This window comes from Eucalyptus grandis, chromosome 11 (assembly GCF_016545825.1).
Source record: "Eucalyptus grandis isolate ANBG69807.140 chromosome 11, ASM1654582v1, whole genome shotgun sequence".
Lineage (NCBI taxonomy): Eukaryota > Viridiplantae > Streptophyta > Magnoliopsida > Myrtales > Myrtaceae > Eucalyptus > Eucalyptus grandis.
Window position 1 is genome coordinate 46,566,435 of NC_052622.1, and position 18,942 is coordinate 46,585,376.

Sequence of the window (18,942 nt, forward strand, 5' to 3'; positions counted from 1 at the left end):
TGTTTTTCGTGCGGATTATAAAAAGTCAGCCAATAAGGACTATGTTCTCTGACCTCCACACGCAGCCATTGGCCATAGGCCATCTTGTCTTTACCTTCTATTTTTGCCTCTTCAAAAGGAAAGTCCTTACAATACATTGCATAATGTCCTAGCTTGCCACAAGAATAGCAGAAATGGGATAGCCGTTCATAGCTAAAGTCTAGCCACATGGTTTTTCTATCAATACGAATCCGTTAGCCTGTCTTTAATGGCTCTTGTAAGTTTATTTCTACCCCCGCTCTCCTAGCTCTAAGTGTCGCACCCTCTTTAGTGACCACGTTGTTCGCGATTCTAGTTTGATAAGAAATTTCCTCTGATATTTTTGTACTCAATTAAGATGATTTGTTGTAACGTTGTAGGATACATTTAGAGTACCGTAGAAATGCCCCTCGAATTTAAACATTGAGAATGAGAAACCCGAGGCATAAGTAGGTTTTTCATTCTTAGCGAATGACTATCAGGAAAAAAACTAAGTTTGAATTTGATTAATGCACATGCCATTGGAGATGACACTCCTAACGTTGTCGTTAGAGTCCTATTAATAAAAAAAAATTGAAAAATATTTTCTACCTTTTCAGTATTTAGATAACAAAAAATGTTTTTCCATAAACTGAAAATAACAAGTTAGATTGGAGAAAAATGGCTTTTGGAATTGGTGCATCCAGCTCTAAACTATTTCCAGATGTGAAAACCTGATTTTTCGGCATGATACTGATAAGGATTAAATTTTTTTAATATAAAAAATAAATGTAAATGTCGATCAAAGTCAGATCCTACTAGACTAAACCGATTCCTAGCCCCCAATTGCTCTACTAGATGACAATCTAACGAACAACCTTACGCTGAACCTAATCTCGACGTTAAATTGTTAGGGAAAGATTAATTTGGTCTGCCAAATGAAGTGAAATACAAGGTTTGACCCACATGAAATCCATCGCTTATTCAATTTAGTACGTATACTCCAACTATGCAGTAATTTCTCAAAGGTTGATGGGCAATATGACTGATACGAGCGAGGTTAAAGATCATGAATACAACGGAGCTGACACGTGTACTCCATGTTTACTTTTATTTGAATCTAAACCAAGTCGATCACTACATGAAGTGAGGATCGCAATTTTGAACTTTTCACCTACTCATTAACATCCCGGTCTGACTCATGATGCGAATCTAGTTAATCAGGTTTTAGTTAATAGACCAAATGGATATGCTACTTAAGCACAGTGACAGTGAAAAAAGCAGGAACTGCATTGTCATTGGGCTCTGGCTACGGAAGAAATAAAAAGCACAAGATGGACGGAGACCGATTTGGTTGGCACAGTAACGTCTTTACATTAATAACAAGATAGTGTGTACACCCTAATAACAATATAATGAGAGTAGCTTTTCCTGCGTTCCTGATTGAATGGCGTTCCAATGATGGGCAAGTTACAAACATAGGTATCGCTGAATTTATTTCTAGTTAAATTTATATGGCAGTAATATCTACAATTCATCAGATAATTTCCTCATCAGTAAACTCGTCAAAATGAAGCGAGCCGTTTCAGCCCAGTCTAACCTTGAATGGCAAGACAGGGAATAGTTCCTACGTTTCAGGGGGTAGTTTTGGACTTTGGGGTTGATCCCAGCAACTGCAGGATTGTCTTCACTCCCATCATGGTTGGTTTGTTCAATTTGACCACAGATGAGAACGGTTTCAAAGTGATGGATTCATCCTTCCATTTGCAAGTTTGTCCCAGTAACGAAGATTGAGACTTTCTTTAGATTATTTCATAATACTATACGGAATGAAAAAAAAAAAAAAAAAAAGTCGGGAAGCTCAACGTTCATGTGTCTCCCTCTTGCAACATCTTGGCGACACCAGAGCGTTGAACCACGGCAGGTCACTTCACTCAGTCATCATAAGAGCAGGGTTGGATCAGGAAGTGTTCTTACAGAACAATATGATGAGGTTTTATTCTCTCTATGGCATCTGGATATGTGCGACATGGCCAGGGTAGAGAGGCCTTTGTGCGTAATAAGATGAAGGAAGCAGGGTTACAACCAGATGCGACCCACTTTGCCGGAAGTGTTGAATGCATGTTGTCATGCTGGGCTTGTGAAAGAAGGTTGGCTTGTTTTTCAGTCCCTCAATGAATATAATGCAGAGAAAACGGTAAGTCACTATGCCTGCATGGTTGATCTCCTGGGTTGAGCTGAACTGTTGGATGAGGCAGATAATATCATAAATTAAGTTCCATCAATTTTGAGATCTCTTCTGTGGAAGGCACTATTGAACAACTGAAGTAAACAAGGGAACGTTGAAACAGCAAGTAAAATTGCCCTGAGGTTAAGCAAATTAGAGCCTTAAACTATCTTCTGTTATCTAACATCTATGCATCGGCTTCGCTGTGGGAAGATGTTGCAGAATTTAGGGGAAGGCCGAAAGAAGTAAATAGTCGTAGGCAGCCTGGAAAGAGTTGGGCTCAAGTGGCATAGTGATCATTATTAATCCGTTGATTCTCAGTTTGTGATTGTTGCAATATTAATGAGGAAATGATAGAATCTTAAAAATTAAATCAAGTGAAAATATAAAAAAAATAAAAATAAACAAGGAATATGATTTACTTTGAGTATCGATATCTATATCAACGAAAAAAGCCAATTACAAATAATTTAATATAATTGGGAGAATTGGAATTATAATCATTTGTAAGTCCGACTATTTTCACATCAAATGTAAGTTTAAATTCAAAATATTTGGATGTAAATTCAAAATACAAAATTAATATGCGATCAATATCTCTTTGTACGACAAACATAAGGACGTCATCCTTCTTCGCAACGTAGCTCTCCTTGTTCCAGGATCGTAAGGACGTCGTATTTTGTACGCCACTTTCAGGAGGACTCCAGGTACGGCTTCTGCAGGACGTGGAAATTATGGCATTTTATACTGCTCTTCACGGATGATGTACTCCTGACTACACTTGAGAGCTACAGTGCATGTGATCACTTTTTCATGCCACTTTTACATTCAGGAAGTTGCAAAATATCAACCATGAGGTGTTCTGGTTCACTCGATCCCAGCGGTGTTAGCGAAAGGTAGCCACTTGAAGGTGCTCCACTCAAAGTTGTTCTAGGGCCGTTTGATTCAAATTCGGGGAAATGGCTTTGCATTTTCCCAAGTATTTTTTATTGAATGGACATTTTGCATTTTCCCAAGTATCTTTTATTGAATGGACATTTTGTGAATGCTAGTGTATTTGGACACTCAAAAATGTGTATATTTTGCAAAGTAGCTTTAGGTTGAAAAGAAAAAAAAAAAAAAGAGAGAAGAAAAGAAAAAAGGGAGGAGATCAGCTGGGTGGAGAGGGGAAATTCATGGGGGGAGGTGGCTCTATAGTGGTGCTGATGGTGGTGGTGAGGCGGCTGGTGGCAGCGGTGGCGACGGTGGTTGGGGGGGGGGTCGCACGACCTTAAGTGAGCTTGGGTTGCGTGACCCAAGCAACACCGCCCGAGGTCGACTAGCCCGGGCGACACCGCCACGACCTCAAGCAAGGTGGCTTGAGGTCGGGCAACCTCGGGTGTCGCCTAGGTCGCGCGACCTAGGCTCTGCCGCCCAAGGTCGAGCGACCCGGGCGATCCAAGCGACGCACGAGGTCCCCCGACCTCAAGCCACCTCACCCGAGGTGGCGTGACCTCAAGCGAGGCTTCCCAACGGCCAGATCCGGCCGCTCGTGGCTGAGCGCCACCCAGCGCACCCATTGGCCGAGCTTCGCGGTGGAGTACCAAGGCCAAAGAAGACGATGAATAGTATCTTATGAGGGCAAAAGAGGAAAACACAATTATAATGAGGGCAATATTGGAAAGAAAAAAAACTCATTAAACCTTGTATCAGCATTTCACAGCATTCCAAATGCTAGCATTTGGTCAATGACACCTTCAAATGCTGAACCAAACACCTAAAAATTTTCCCAATGGGCTTTCGGAACTGAAAGCCCCTTGGGAATGCAGAACCAAACGGGGCCCCAGTCTCATTTGTACCAAAAGGGCACTGACGGCGGGTGTCCTGAGAAGGATGATACGAGAGCTTCCAGAAATTTAATATCATGAAGAAACAAGGGGGGTTGCCTGCTTTGATTTAAACTGGGAAGTTTTGTATGAGAAATTCGAACAGTTACTTGGGATGAGCAGCGTAGAAGATGATGATGATTGTAGGAACCAAGGCCTTGGAACAGAAGGAATGCATGTGCAAGTTGTTTTTCTTTTAATGGTATAATGCTTTTTACACACCAAATGGCATAATCATATATGTCGTGCATTTGCATTGAATGCAGTGACACGTGGTCGCAATGAAGCTTGATCTGAGGGTTATATCTTACAGAAGTTCTCATATAATTCTAAGTCCTAGTTGAGCTCTCTCACTCGAATGAAGATTATGGACTCTGCTGATTTTTTTCCCCTCTTTCCCAATCCACACTTATTTAAAATAAAATATTTGGGTGAAGAAGATACTATCTTGGACATTAAAGTAAAAAAAGAAAAAAACATAATGGAGGTTATATTTTAGCCTAAGTAAATATGTTGAAAAAATGTTAAATAAATTTAAATATCTTGGTTGCAAAGAAATAAGTACTCCATTCAATTCCAATATAAGTTACATTATAATGTTGGTAAAGCAATATTACAACTTGAATATGCAAGTGTTATAAGTCTTTAATATATGCAATGCATTGTACGAGACCTAATATTGCTTTTTCTGTATGTAAGTTGAGTTGATACATTAATAATCCAAGTATAAAACATTGGAAAGCTAATATTGCAATTTTTGGTTTCCATATTAAGTGGATACGCTATATCTTGAGCAAGCAAAAAACAAGCGCGCATAACCCACTCAACAATGAAATCTGAATTCATTACTTTAGTAACAATTGGGAAAGACACTAAATGGATTAGAATTTTATTATTGGATATCAAATTATTGCCTAGTCATATGCTTCGTATTTTTATCAATGTGATAGTTAGGCTACTTTAACAAGAGTGTATAATAGTACGTCTAGACATATCAATCTAACAGATGAGTGCATAAAATAATTGATTCGGGATGGTACCATAAAAATTATCTACGTTAGGTCAAGTAAGAATCTGGCTGATCCCTTTATAAAGGCTTTACTAAGAGACATGATAAAGATGACCTCAAAAGAAATCAGGCTAAAACCCTTTGATTACAATCACTAGTAATAGTAATTTGACTTGATACCAGTGAATCACTAGTTATAAGGTTTAATGGGTAAAAAAAAAATATCAAAAATGATTGTTTGATACTAACATTAGTCCAAACATAACAAGTCAATGTTGTCTGTTATATTTGTCAATTGAATTAAATCCTAAATAAAGTATAATACAAATTAGTAATATATTACCAGTAATGAAAACACAAGATAGATACTTCGCTTATATGAGCTTAGAAGTGATTTTTTTTATTTATGAAAATTAGGGTTACTTTCTGTAAAGCTCATGAAATAGGTACAAGCACAAGGCCATAATAATACTAAATAAATTATAGAATTTCTTGTTGAAGCAAGAGATTAGTATATGTGCAATCTATCTGATTTTATTAAAAAAAGCTGCAAGTCTAAAGCATAACTACGTGAAACTTTTATAGAATTTTAAGCTTGCATTAAGTTAAGGTTTAACTCTAAAGAGACTTTTATATATGCATATTAATCTTATGAAAATTTTGGTTGTATATTTAAAAAAATAATTTAGAAAATTTTATTTTACAAACAAAATGAGGGATTGTTGGTACTTTATTTGTAAAATAAATTAAAAGATGTCTTATCCCACATCGAAAAGATGTAAGTGTGTATGTGAACGAGATTTGATACTAATCAAAATTTATTATTTATTATTATAAAATAACTATTTTGTCCTATAGGAATAGTGCGACTATTAAAAAAGAAGCTATAGTTATTTTATTATTTTATTTTGATTTTATTTTATTTTTTTATGGTTATTAGGCGCTCTTAATGTTTGGAAGATTGTATCTATTTTTTTTTTTATAGGTGTTTTGAGAACGTATTTGTTCACAATATAAACGACAAAGCCATTGATCTAACTCTCACAAACTCTTAAGGACCTTGCAGGTTTTTCTAGAGATTCTCCCAATACCAGCAATTCTAACAAGTCTCGAACAATCAACGAGCTATCTCGATGAGATCTTGACATACCCAGCAACCTTTGTCTCGCTTGTGGCTCATTTGCCAATCTTGTCCAGTCTATAAACACTCCAACTATCGACCAAGTCCTGTTGGTCATTGTGAATTTCCCACTACTAGTCATCGAACGATCGCTTGTCGATCACCGCGCCTCCTCACCGTCGATCACTCATTTTTTGTCTGAATTCTAATATAGGAAATTGCCCAAATTATATTCGATTCGTATATTCAATTGTTCAAATTTTCACTAAGTCAAGAGCCAATTGAAGCAAATGATGATCACGAGATTGCCTTGCTTAAGTTTGGACATGGTTTGGGTGAAGGAAAATATATTTGCCCAATTGAGTTTCCCATACATTTCTTTGATTTTTTTCCCACAGAACATTTGCTGTCTTTTGTTGGAGAAAGTCCAATAGTGACCTTCCGGGATGATATAGTTTTTGATCTAGGTTTCAACAAGTTGGTTACACTTCTCTAGTATCTTGTAGGTCACTCATTGGTAAAAAAAAAAACGGGATGATTCCTCCTCCTACCAGTCACTGGACAATCCCTTGCTGGTCACCGCACCCCTTCACTGCCAATCGCCCATTTTTTGTTCAAGTTCTAATCTAGGAAATTGCTCAAATTATATTTGATTCGTATATTCAATTGTTCAGATTTTCACTGAGTAGAGAGCCAATTGAAGCAAACGACAATCATGAGGTTGCCTTACTTAAGTTGGGACATGGTTTGGGTGAGGGAAAATATCTTTGCCTAATTGAGTTTCCCATACATTTCTTTGATATTTTCCCATATAACATTTACGTCTTTTGTTGGAGAAAGTCCAACAGTGACCTCCACGGGTGATATAGTTTTCAATCCAGGTTTTGACAAGTTGGTTACACTTCCTCAGCATCTTGCAAGTCACTTGTTGGTAAAAAACGAGATGGCTCCTCCCACTACTAGTCACCGGATGATCCCTTGTAAATCACCGCACCTTGTCACCATCGATCACCCATTTTTTGTCTGAGTTCTAATCTATGAAATTGCTCAAATTATATTTGATTCATATATTCAATTGTTCGGATTTTCACCAAATTGAGAGCCAATTGAAGCAAATGACGATCACGACATTGCCTTGCTTAAGTTTGGACATGCTTTGGGTGAGGAAAAATATCTTTAACTGATTGAGTTTCCCATATATTTCTTTGATATTTTCCCATCTAAAATTTGTGTCTTTTGTTGGAGAAAGTCCAACATTGGCCTCCAGGAGTGATATAGTTTTTGATCTAGGTTTTGACATGTGGGTTACACTTCCCCAGTATCTTGCAAGTCACTCGTTGGTAAAAAAACAAGACAGTTCCGTCAAGGGAACCATCTTTATCGTTGGTTATAAGGGCTCATCAAAACTCTTAAGACCAGATCACATAATTCTTCGATGTAAAGAGCTAATATGTGACAAGGCGTAGCTTGGATCCATCAACCATTGAAGTGTATAGAGGGTCACTAGGCTTCGGGCGACTACTAATGATAGCTAAGTAAGGAACATAGTCATCTGGAAAAATTAGGTAGGGATTTGCTCCCAAACCCAACGTGCTTGGCTTGGGCATGTGGCTCGAAAAAGCTCAACCTGACCTAGGGCTTGGGTTGAATCCAAAAATAGGAAATGGGTCTCCATTTGATTGTGTGAGCTTCATATGGGCTTAATCCACTGAGTCTTGAACATTCTAGGCTTGGCTAGGTTGGGCCTAGCTAGTCAGCTTGGATGGCCTGCCAAAAGTTGGGCTGGGTCAGGCTAGCCAGACAACCACTGAGTGGGTTAAGCCTAAATAGGCTACCTTGGACTAGGCCTAAACAAACAATCACTAGATGGGCTAGGCTAGAATGGGTTACCCATGGTTAGATTAGGCCTAGACAAACAACCACTAGATGGGCTAGAGCAAGACAGACGGCCACTCAATAAGCCAGGGCATAACAAATTGCTCGAAAGTGGTCTAAGCTGGGTAAGGCAGATGAATTAGAGTTAGGTTTTTTCAGGTCAAGTTAGCATGCTCTGAACCCAAACTCAAAGGCGAGTTGGACACTTCTTCCACAATTGGTGTATCTGGATCCTGACTTTTTTCAAATGTGGAAATCTAAGTGTTCGACTTGATATTGATAAGGAAAAGAAGCAAGTAGTTCTGTTTGAAATTTCTTGGTTGCCAATTCCTACACCAAAGTGCTAACTTTGTTTAGCAAATCAGTGTGATTCTACAACAGCAAAGTTGAAGAAGAAAAAAGGGAGGCAATCAAAACAAGGTTGCCAAGCTAGGCCAAGAAAATGCAAACTTGGACACCATGACCCAAAATAGAAAAGAATGGAAAGCTAAAAGATTAAGAAATTGTATCTATATTTTACTTTCTCATAAAATGCTTGCATGCACGTAGGCTTTTTTTATAATACAATTGTATGGATAATAAAAGGAAAAATGTACTGAACAAATAAAGAAAATATTGTGCTATATATATACAATAATCTAATTCTCTACATAGCTTGATTCTGACTATTGATAGCCACTTTGTATGTTAAGAATTCTTCACTGTTATAACTTTGCTTGTACGACTAGAGAATAGATTTCACACTCATCTAACAAATGAATCCACCATTTTGAGAGAAACCTAGAAGAGTTCGGGGTATCCATGGCTCATGGATTTTTCTAGTTCTTTTCCTAAGACTAAATCTAAGACTAAATCTAAGACTCCTTATCAACAATAATTTGTGTCTAAACATTTTCGTGGATAATGAAAAAAATTTAAGTATATTCATTTTAGTAAACAATATGAGTGATTATTTAAAAAAATATTTTTCAAATTATTCATTTTTCTGTGAAATAAATAGAGCTTAAAATCATGTGGTAGATATAGTTGACCCAAGCCGGAATCAAAGTGTTTTGCCCATTTTGACCAAGTAGACCCAATAGGGCCAAGTCCATAGCCAAATTTGACCATGACTCATTTATTGAGTTTGATTTTTTTGAATGTTTTCCTCTTGATTTCTAATTGACATCTTTCATCACATCCAATAGTTATCTTCCTATATATATATATATATATATATATATATATATTATATATATATTCATATCTCTTTTTTTGAGTTTACTACATTGATCCTTTAAAGGAGTTTATAGATTAAATTCATCTTCGCCAATCTTATGTGCGAGAATACTAATGCCAGCCATGCCAGGCCCTGAACATGGAGCCATGCCAAGCATGGGCACTGGCCCAATTTCTTTATGGAATTCAACCCTTCAGGCTGAATCCAATTATTGGGCCCATGTGGCCTTTTTGATTATAGGGGCCCAATCTAAAAATTATAAAAATACGGCCTTCAAGGGCTTGGTTACTTGGGGAATTTCGCCTAAAAGATGTTTAAAGCGGGCATGCTAGGACATGGGCATCGTCACATCATATTCCACCGATCATGGTGCAGCCGCTGTTAACACAACTCGATTGGAAGGTTATTGAAGTCTTGGAGACTTCTTGCAACTAGAAAAGTACAATACGACTTCTCTCAGCATATCCATGCTTTTCTTATTTTGCTCTTAGTGAAATTCTTCATTATTGAAAATAGCTAATACAACGTTGCTTATTTTGACATATTATACTTTGTACATGCCACAGGCAATCTTTTAGCATAGAAAGAATGTGGTTTATGTCGTAATTTTATCTGACCATTCACATTGTTCTCCATCTCTAGTAATGGGGGGACTTATACTTAAAACCAGGGAATAGAGTCAGTTGCTGCAGGTATGCCTTCCCACAATGGGCGAACCTCTTATTCAAGCCTTTCAAGGATAGATTTTTATCAGCAAACTACCTAGACTTTTAGTTTAGAACATAGAGACACTCAAGGGTGCCAGAATGGTAACTTTTCTAATTAGTTGGGCTGTATTTCTTAGAGAATTCTACCTAGCCGGAGAAGAAGAGATGTTTAGAGAGGCATTGAGAATTTTTCACAAACACACACTTTACTTCAAGGGACTCTGTCCAACACATTACATCATTTATACCTATTACAGGCATTAAGAGATCACAAATAAATATAGACCATGCTCACAGGTTTGAAACAAATAGAGGCTCTGGAAAATTCTATTGGGAATTATTTTGGGCAAAATGAACAATGACTATGAACAGTGATTTTCCTAGCCTATTTCTATAGTGACCTAGCCACAGGCTTATCTTCTGTCGCGGGAAATGTAATCATAGTCTAAGTCATCAGAGTTATGTATTGCGAGCTGTTTTTTGCATCTTTGTTTAAGTTCTACAAGTTTGATGTCAAAGGGGGTGACTTCTCTTTGTGCTATCTGGGCATTCCACATGCTTATTCTACTTGAGGAGGATGCTTCTTCATGAGTCCTAGAGGATCCTAGAGTGTTGGTAGGCATGTTTGGTTAGGGCCAATTTACTAGTTGAGCATAGCAAGATGTGTCTAGTCCAAGGGATAAGGATAAAGGTCCTTGATTGTAGGGGTCTTGAGAGAGAGGGCCCCATCGGGCATAGGATGCCTCGTAGGGGTCTTGAGATGATTGTGCAAGATCGTCTATGTCTGTCATTTCCTATTTTTGTGATGAAGTTGTCCTTACTTGGTCTTGTGCTTGCTTGAATTCCTCAAGTGCTTCTTTGGCTTCTAGTGCGATACTATAATGATTCCATACTTATTCAAGGATGATCTTGTAATCCTGGCATAAAGCTCTCTAGAGTTCTCTGTAATTGTATTCAACAGATCCAACACAATCGGGGAAGGATTTGTAAATACAGGCTTCCGTAAGGTGTGATTGAGATTTGTAGGATGTGGTTCTTATACCTTCTGGTGCATTGGCAATAATGCCATTATTTTGTACAAAAGCTCATGGACGTCGAAGAAACACAACAGTATATATTTTTGGTTCGGGCTAGATAGTTCTCAATTCTTGTTGGAAGAAAAGCTTCCAATGAATGGGAGGATAGAACCAATTGAGCATAGTCAAGAGTTCCTATCACTTTCATTTTTAATGTTATGACCTAATGCAAATGTCCTAGTTAAGTTGGCGATAAACTTTCTAATCGAAAACTCAATAACTATTAAGTATTTATTAATTAAATACCATAATAACCATCAGAGTTTATTAGGAAAATCATATTCCTTCCAGATTAAAGAATGTATGAATGAATACTTGGAGTTTAATCCAAAAGGATAAAGAATTGAGCCTCCATAAAGTTTGAATAAATTCATGTGGCATTGCCATATGAGGTTCTCTAGATTTTCGATAAAGCTATCATTCTGGATTTGTTTAATGATTTCCTAGGGGTAATCCAAATTTGGCTAGTCTCATATTCTCTCGATCTTATACTTTTAGTTGTGATGAAAAGTATGGAAAGCATGCCTCATATCGTACATATTAATTTATGCGGGTCCCACACCATTTCCTTCTCCTAGTATCAAGAGTACTTTCCTTTTCTTTTCTTTTCTTTTTTAAATTCTATACTGATTAAGAACTCACTTCAATATGGTGATATTTCATTACCAGAATCAAACGGGCTGAAAATCTCCGACACATGTGGACATTACATTTGTTATTTTATGTGGAATAGATCCCAAGTTTGATGGAAGTGTGAGTAGCCCCCCGGGGGCGGCCCGGGGGGGCAAGGGGGAGGAAGGAGGAGGGAGTACAACGAGGAAATGACGCCAAATACTGATGAACTTTCTATCAATGCATCCCAAAATTTCAGAGGCTGAAACAGCACTACTGATTTTTTTGGGAATTAATGCCAAGAGAGGATAAAAGATAATCTGAAGAACCAACTTGGATCACGAAGATAACATTACCAACTGGAAAATGTGAAAATCCATGATAATAAATAACAGGGCAATTTTCCAGTGCAAGCATAGAAGGAGATCCAATGGTTCAGCGAGGAACGGGCGCACGGCTATTGGCAGCTGCTAATCTGGAGCTAAATGGGAGCAACTCTTTGCTCCCGTCCTCCCTGTTCACAATCACCTCGATGAAGCACAAGCAATCTTTCTGGGGCCCGGTCGCAGTCTCGATCGCCTTAGCGAGTTCCTCCTCGCAACAGACCTGCAAGACAAGAGCAATGAGGTTCTTTGTTCTTTCCATGATCTCCTGACAGGCCGATGTGGTATGGGAAATGGAGTCGAGTGGTGTAATAACAGGCTCATCACCTTCGCTGTCCAGCACTTGCCCTCCCCGTTGTGGATGGCATCCACCAAACCGGTGTAGCTCCAGTTCTTGATTACGTTGTAGGGTCCGTTGTGAATCCCGGCCTCAGTTGTGTATCCGCCGTTGTTTATCAGGAAGATGATGCTGTTCTGTCCGCATCGCAGCATTGTCGAGACATCCTGAGCAGTCATCTATTTGACATTTAAATAACGAACATCAGCGTATTGAATAATGATACTGAGGGTTGTACGAATGGTCCCTGACCCCATTTTTCTATTAACTACGTGATTGCCGTGGATCGATGGTTATAAAAACACAGAAAAGGAATATTGATTCATTAGTGGATGATGATCATATGAAGAATGTCTTCAAAATTTGAATTAGATAAAGCTTTCAATCAATAACTTCTGGAGAGATGATATCTCAAGCCTTGGCTGAATATGAACCTACACCACACCGACTAAGGAAAGGTGTATTAGGGGTGAGCATGATTTTATGGTAGAATCGGAACCTAAAAATTAGACTGGTTTCCACCAATCAGGTTCTAGGTTCCAAAAATCGCGAAACCTATTCCGATGGGTCCTAGAATATTTCTTTGTGTTTTTCTTGTTCTATGTCTTAGCGCGATCCTATGGCATTCCATGAAAGTGTGTAATTTGAAACTACTAATCGAGTTTCCTTTTCGAGGATATTCATGACTAAAACTTTTACTTTATTAATATTTCATAATTTTCGTATATTTAAATATGAGTTGTAATAAGTCGATTGTAACAAATGGTGATTATTAGAAGTGATGATTTACTACAATCATTTAATTAATAATATAAGTAGAACTTGGATAGACTTTGGAGCCAATCTTATAACCTGCAACAAAGTAGGTTCCAAGTTTCGCTTGAAACCTGAAATCGCTAACCCCTATGAGATATTATACCTGGAAGCTCCCATCGCCAATGCAAGCAATTACTCGCTTATTAGGTGCACCCGCTGCGTATCCAAGAGTCGCTCCGACGGACCAACCAATCGATGCATACTGCATTTGGTGCTCGTAACTGCATAGTAGTGTAACACAATGTAGACTTGGGAGAATCATAGAGAAAAGAATCCTTGCTTTGCTTACCCACAACCGCTGGGCAATTTAAGTTTCTGGCAATTGAACCAAATATCTCCTGCCTCGACGATCGCAGTAGTTTTGCTCGACAGCATGTTCTGAATATGTTGGAACAGAACATTGACCCTTAGTGGCTCCTTAGGGTCACGCTTGAGAGGACGCCCGTCAGGAACGTATATTCGGTGGTAGTTCTCATAAGCCGTTGTGTTGCGGTTAAGTCGCTTGGCAAGTGCCTTGAGGAAATCATTCATCTCGACAAACCCAAAGGTGGGGCCGTTCCCGATCACGACCCGATCGGGCTGCACTATGATCGCCTTCTCCTTCTTGATAAGGAGGGAGTAACCAACGGAGCTAAGGTCATTGAAGATGGGCCCTGCGAACAAGTACGCATCGGCAGACTCCACGATCTCAGCGCAGAATGCGGTGCTCACTGTACCCCAGTACGTCCCGATGAAGTGGGCGTGGTGCTCGGTGGAGACAAGACCTTTGGCAGAGGCCATCACTGCGTGGGCATAACCAGAGGCATCGGCCAATTCGGCAAAGGTATCGCATGCCTTTGCGATGCGGAGATTGGGCCCGGCAACCATGACGGGCTTCACCGCCTTGTTCAGGAACTCGGCAGCTGCCTCCACCGCAGCCTCCAAAACCATTTGATCGCTCAACCTGGGAGAGAGCGAAAAGGTGATGGGCTTGCGGCTGAAAGTAGGGTGAGGGATCGAAGTTAAGTTACAGCTGATGCTGATGTACACAGGCTTGCTCTCTTTCAGTGCCGTAAAGATTGCAGTGTCGATTTGCTCTTGTGCATCTTCAAGGTTATTCACCACCGCCTATAGATTCAAAGGAAAAGAACCTAACATATTATTCACGTTGACGAAGAACGTATTCAACCCTGTGAACAATGCAATCTGCACTGACCCTTCAAAACGATAATGGACGCACTAAAATCTGCAATTGAGTGCAGTGATTTGTAAGAAAAAAAGAGCATGGGCAATGCGAGTGGCCGAGTGCTTGATTCCAACGAACGAACCTGATGGCAAGTGACAGTCTGAAAACACCGCAGTTCTTGGGTGAAATCGGGCAAGCCGATGGTGTGATGGAGGACCTGGTTTCTACCGTAGTCGTTGGAGTTAGGCCCACCGACGATGCAGATAAGCGGCAGGTTCTCGCTGTATGCGCCCGCTATCGCATTTATGACGCTGAGCCCGCCCACGGTGAACGTCACCACACAGGCGCCCACACCTCGGGACCGGGCATAGCCGTCAGCAGCGTACCCGGCGTTCAGCTCATTGCAGCAGCCGATGAGGTTGAGGCCCGGCTCGGTGACAAAGTGATCGAGAAGCGATAGGTTGAAGTCCCCCGGGACAGAGAACACGTCACCCACGCCAATCTCAACGAGCCGGCGAGCCAGATGGCAGCCGAGGGTGGCCTCTGAGGGGCCAAGGGCCGCGATGGAGTAGGAGGGCTGGACGATGGAGGCGACGCCATTTTGGGGCCGGGCCACCTTGGACGGGAGCGTGCTCGTCTCCAGCGAGCCAACACGGGCGTCCCGGTTTATTGCACTATGAATCTTCGCTGACTTCGTGATCAGGTGGTTGGTTTTCCGATAGGGTCGGCTTGAGTCCGTGATCCAATGGGAAAAAGGCGCGCTTAACAACGACGTTGCCATCTCAGTAGCAACTACTGCTGCCAGTGGAAAGATCGTCCCCCAAGTTAGAAGAAGGGAATGCCTGCTTCCCTTAAAAATGAACAAGATCTCCTGTTAACTATACTCGCGGGTGGGGAGGTAATCTAAACTCCAGCCGACCTATACATAAACAATTAGCATAGTGCCCTGAGAAATTTTCACGTGTGTCGATAGAGTGCTGCACCCAATGGATCTACAGACCTTGGATCTAAGTAGTCGTTACATGGACAAGGATCCTCTACCCTACTTGATTTCCAAATCAGTAAAACCAGCCTTCGTACATTAGCAGAAAAATTCACCGTTCTAATTAATATACATACATTATGTATGTATGTGATTTGGATGGAATGGACACCAAACAAACACACCGATAGGGTAAAGGATCTGATCCCCCTCACGCACTGCCTAATGGCTAATAGCAATAAAAGCATTGGGCGCACCTAATCGATGAACCTGAAGTAGCCTTCAACTTCACTACAGGTTTACCTAATTGTCCTAACAGCTATTTTAGGGTAATCAAGTTCCTTAGTGGGTTTAATTCGTGGCTTATATCAAGATCCCAACATATCACCTATGAGTTTTAGGTTTCTAAGCCAATATCGCACTCCTCAGTCAGTTGATTCTAGGCTAGTTCTAGTTTTTTCTTTTCTTTTATTAGGGAAATGGCCTCAAGTGAATTTTGTCTGAATTAAGAACCAAAATGGCCACTTTGTTTTATATAAGGGCTGAGTTTGCTGGCCGGTCAAATCTTCACTGACTTGCAACCACTTGATTTTCCGCACCCAAAATAGAGGTGTTTGTGTCATAAACATTTCTTTTCTTCTTTTTTTCCTTCTTTTTCTTTCCTCCTGCTATCTTCTTCTTCGTCCAAGCCATTCCAGTATTGCTCACAGCGGCATCCTTTTTTAAGTCCTCACGTAGACTTTGCTCTCTCCACACCCCAGCTTCTCCCTCGTTCTGTCATCACCTCAAGCCCCAGAGCCATACATGTAACTCCAGAAACCCCAGACCGCGAATTCCACAAACAACTAGGGTTCGGCTCGTGCTCATAAATTGAATGTGTGATGGGTTTCATACGGACCAACCAATCGATGCATACTGCATTTGGTGCTCGTAACTGCATAGTAGTGTAACACAATGAAGACTTGGGAGAATCATAGAGAAAAGAATCCTTGCTTTGCTTACCCACAACCGCTGGGCAATTTAAGTTTCTGGCAATTGAACCAAATATCTCCTGCCTCGACGATCGCAGTAGTTTTGCTCGACAGCATGTTCTGAATATGTTGGAACAGAACATTGACCCTTAGTGGCTCCTTAGGGTCATGCTTGAGAGGACGCCCGTCAGGAACGTATATTCGGTGGTAGTTCTCATAAGCCGTTGTGTTGCGATTAAGTCGCTTGGCAAGTGCCTTGAGGAAATCATTCATCCGGACAAACCCGAACGTGGGGCCGTTCCCGATCACGACCCGATCGGGCTGCACTATGATCGCCTTCTCCTTCTTGATAAGGAGGGAGTAACCAACGGAGCTAACGTCATTAAAGATGGGCCCTGCGAACAAGTACGCATCGGCAGACTCCACGATCTCAGCGCAGAATGCGGTACTCACTGTACCCCAGTACGTCCCGATGAAGTGGGGGTGTTGCTCGGGGACGAGGACCTTTGGCCGAGGGCATCTCTGCGAGGGCATAACCGCAGACATTGGCCAATTCGACAAAGGTGTCCCAAGCCGTCGCGGTGCGGAGATTGGGCCCAGCGACCATGACGGGCTTCACCGCCTTGTTCAGGAACTCCGCGGCCGCCTGCACTGCAGCCTCCAAAACCATTTGATCGCTCGACCTGGGAGAGATTGAAAAGGGGATGGGCTTGCGGCTGAAAGTAGGGTGAGGGATCGCAGCTAAGTTACAGCTGATGCTGACGTACACGGGCTTGCTCTCTTTCAGAGCCGTAAAGATTGCAGTGTCGATTTGCTCTTGTGCATCTTCAAGGTTATTCACCACCGCCTATAGATTGAAAGAAATATAACTGGAAATATTATAATCTGCACTCCTGACGATAATGGACCCACTATAATCTGAAATTGAGTGCAACGATTTGTAAGGAAAGAAAACAAGAGAATGGGCAATGCGAGTGCCCGAGTGCTTGATTCCAACGAACGAACCTGATGGCAAGTGACAGTCTGAAAACATCGCAGTTCTTGGGTGAAATTGGGCAAGCCGATGGTGTGATGGAGGACCCGGTTGCTGCCGTAGTCGTTGGAATTAGGCCCACCGACGATGCAGATGAGCGGCAGGTTCTCACTGTACGCGCCGGCTATCGCGTTCACAACGCTGAGACCGCCGACGGTGAACGTCACCACGCATGCGCCCACACCCCGGGACCGCGCGTAGCCATCGGCAGCATACCCGGCATTCAGCTCATTGCAGCAGCCGACGAGGTTGAGGCCTGGCTCGGCAAGGAGGTGATCGAGGAGTGTCAGGTTGAAGTCCCCCGGGACGGAGAATATGTCGCCCACGCCGATCTGAAGGAGCCGTCGAGCCAGGTGGCGGCCAAGGGTAGACTCCGAGGGGGCAAGGGCCGCCGTGCAGCGGGAGGAGGACTGGATGATGGAGGCGACGCCATTGGGGGGCCCGGCCACGTTGCATGGGAGCACGCTCGTCTCCAGCGAGCCAACAGTGGCGTCATGGTTTATTGCACTACGAATTTTGGCTGACTTGGCAATCCGGTGGGGGGTCTTCCTCCGGTAGTAGGGGAATGAGTGGGCGATAGAGAGTAAACAAGGCGCGCTCAACGACGCCATTGCCATCTCAGTGGCAGCTATTGCAACCAATGGAAAGATCGTTGCGCAAGTTTGTAAAAGGGATGCCCGGTTCTCTTTAAAAGGAACTAGGAACTCATGTATATATATATATATATGTATAGGAACTAGTTCCCATAAAATCGGATTCATGCACACCCCGATCAAAACATCATGTCTCTCTATCTTGAGGTCATATCTCTCTCCCTCTCTCTCCACACCCTTTGCCTGGAGGTTGTCGCCAAAACGCTAGATTCCCGTTTTCATCCTTTGTCCACGACGAATTTCGTTCAATCTTGAATTTCACGAATCGACAATCCTACCATACGTTTACAAATTTAATTTATGTGAAATATTCATCTTACTAAATATGTTGATTGGATCCATCTATCTTTTTTAGGTCTCATCATTTGTCCGTCCGCATCATTATTTTCACGAGATCAAATCAAGCAAATTAGCTTGTACACCCGACCGGTGGGTTGTCTACCAATAATTGGACCAAAATCGCGGGCCAAAGAAAGAAAAGTGAAACCAATAACTATGCCGATTGGATCGATCTTTCCTTTTCAGGTCTCATCATTTTCATCACTTAAATCAAATGAAGCAAATTGCTAGCACGATTGGCAAAGCGAGTTGCTTGCTTAATAATTGGATAGAATTGTTGACGGAAGAAAGATAAGTGAAACCGTTGGAGTCCAATCCCTCTAGAGAAATCCGCCAGAGCACATGGAATTCATTTAAGTTGTCAGACAAATTTCTGTGAGTGATTGGTATGCATATTGACTCAAGGGTACCACGATTGAGAAAGATTTAATTTGTATCAACTTACCCTCTTGAAGGAAGTTTTCCTCAATCTCCTCGGCGAGTGATAGGTATAAATATCACCAAAACTCAGTCCTAACTCAATGCATATGCTAGACGTCAATACTTCATGCAATCA

The 18,942-nt window shown here is 41.3% G+C and overlaps 1 protein-coding gene and 1 pseudogene across 1 annotated transcript; both read right to left on the reverse strand.

The window, feature by feature from the left end:
• Positions 1–11,917: 11,917 nt before the first annotated feature.
• On the reverse strand, positions 11,918–15,266 carry LOC104429238 (pyruvate decarboxylase 1). Its single transcript, XM_010042122.3, has 5 exons — positions 14,551–15,266; positions 13,533–14,350; positions 13,347–13,464; positions 12,418–12,606; positions 11,918–12,313 (listed from the first exon to the last, which is right to left on the reverse strand). Exons 1-5 carry the CDS (start codon positions 15,187–15,189, stop codon positions 12,143–12,145), a joined length of 1,935 nt encoding a protein of 644 aa, XP_010040424.2. The 5' UTR covers positions 15,190–15,266; the 3' UTR covers positions 11,918–12,142.
• A 671-nt stretch (positions 15,267–15,937) lies between these two features.
• On the reverse strand, positions 15,938–18,011 carry LOC104427844 (annotated as a pseudogene).
• Between the last annotated feature and the right edge of the window lie 931 nt (positions 18,012–18,942).

Coding starts and splice junctions, on each gene's coding strand:
- LOC104429238 (XM_010042122.3), bottom strand. CDS start 15,189: ATGGCAACGTCGTTGTTAAGCGCGCCTTTTTCCCATTGGATCACGGAC. Junction 14,351..14,550: donor AGACTGTCACTTGCCATCAG/GTTCGTTCGTTG, acceptor TTGAATCTATAG/GCGGTGGTGAATAACCTTGA. Junction 13,465..13,532: donor AAATTGCCCAGCGGTTGTGG/GTAAGCAAAGCA, acceptor ACTACTATGCAG/TTACGAGCACCAAATGCAGT.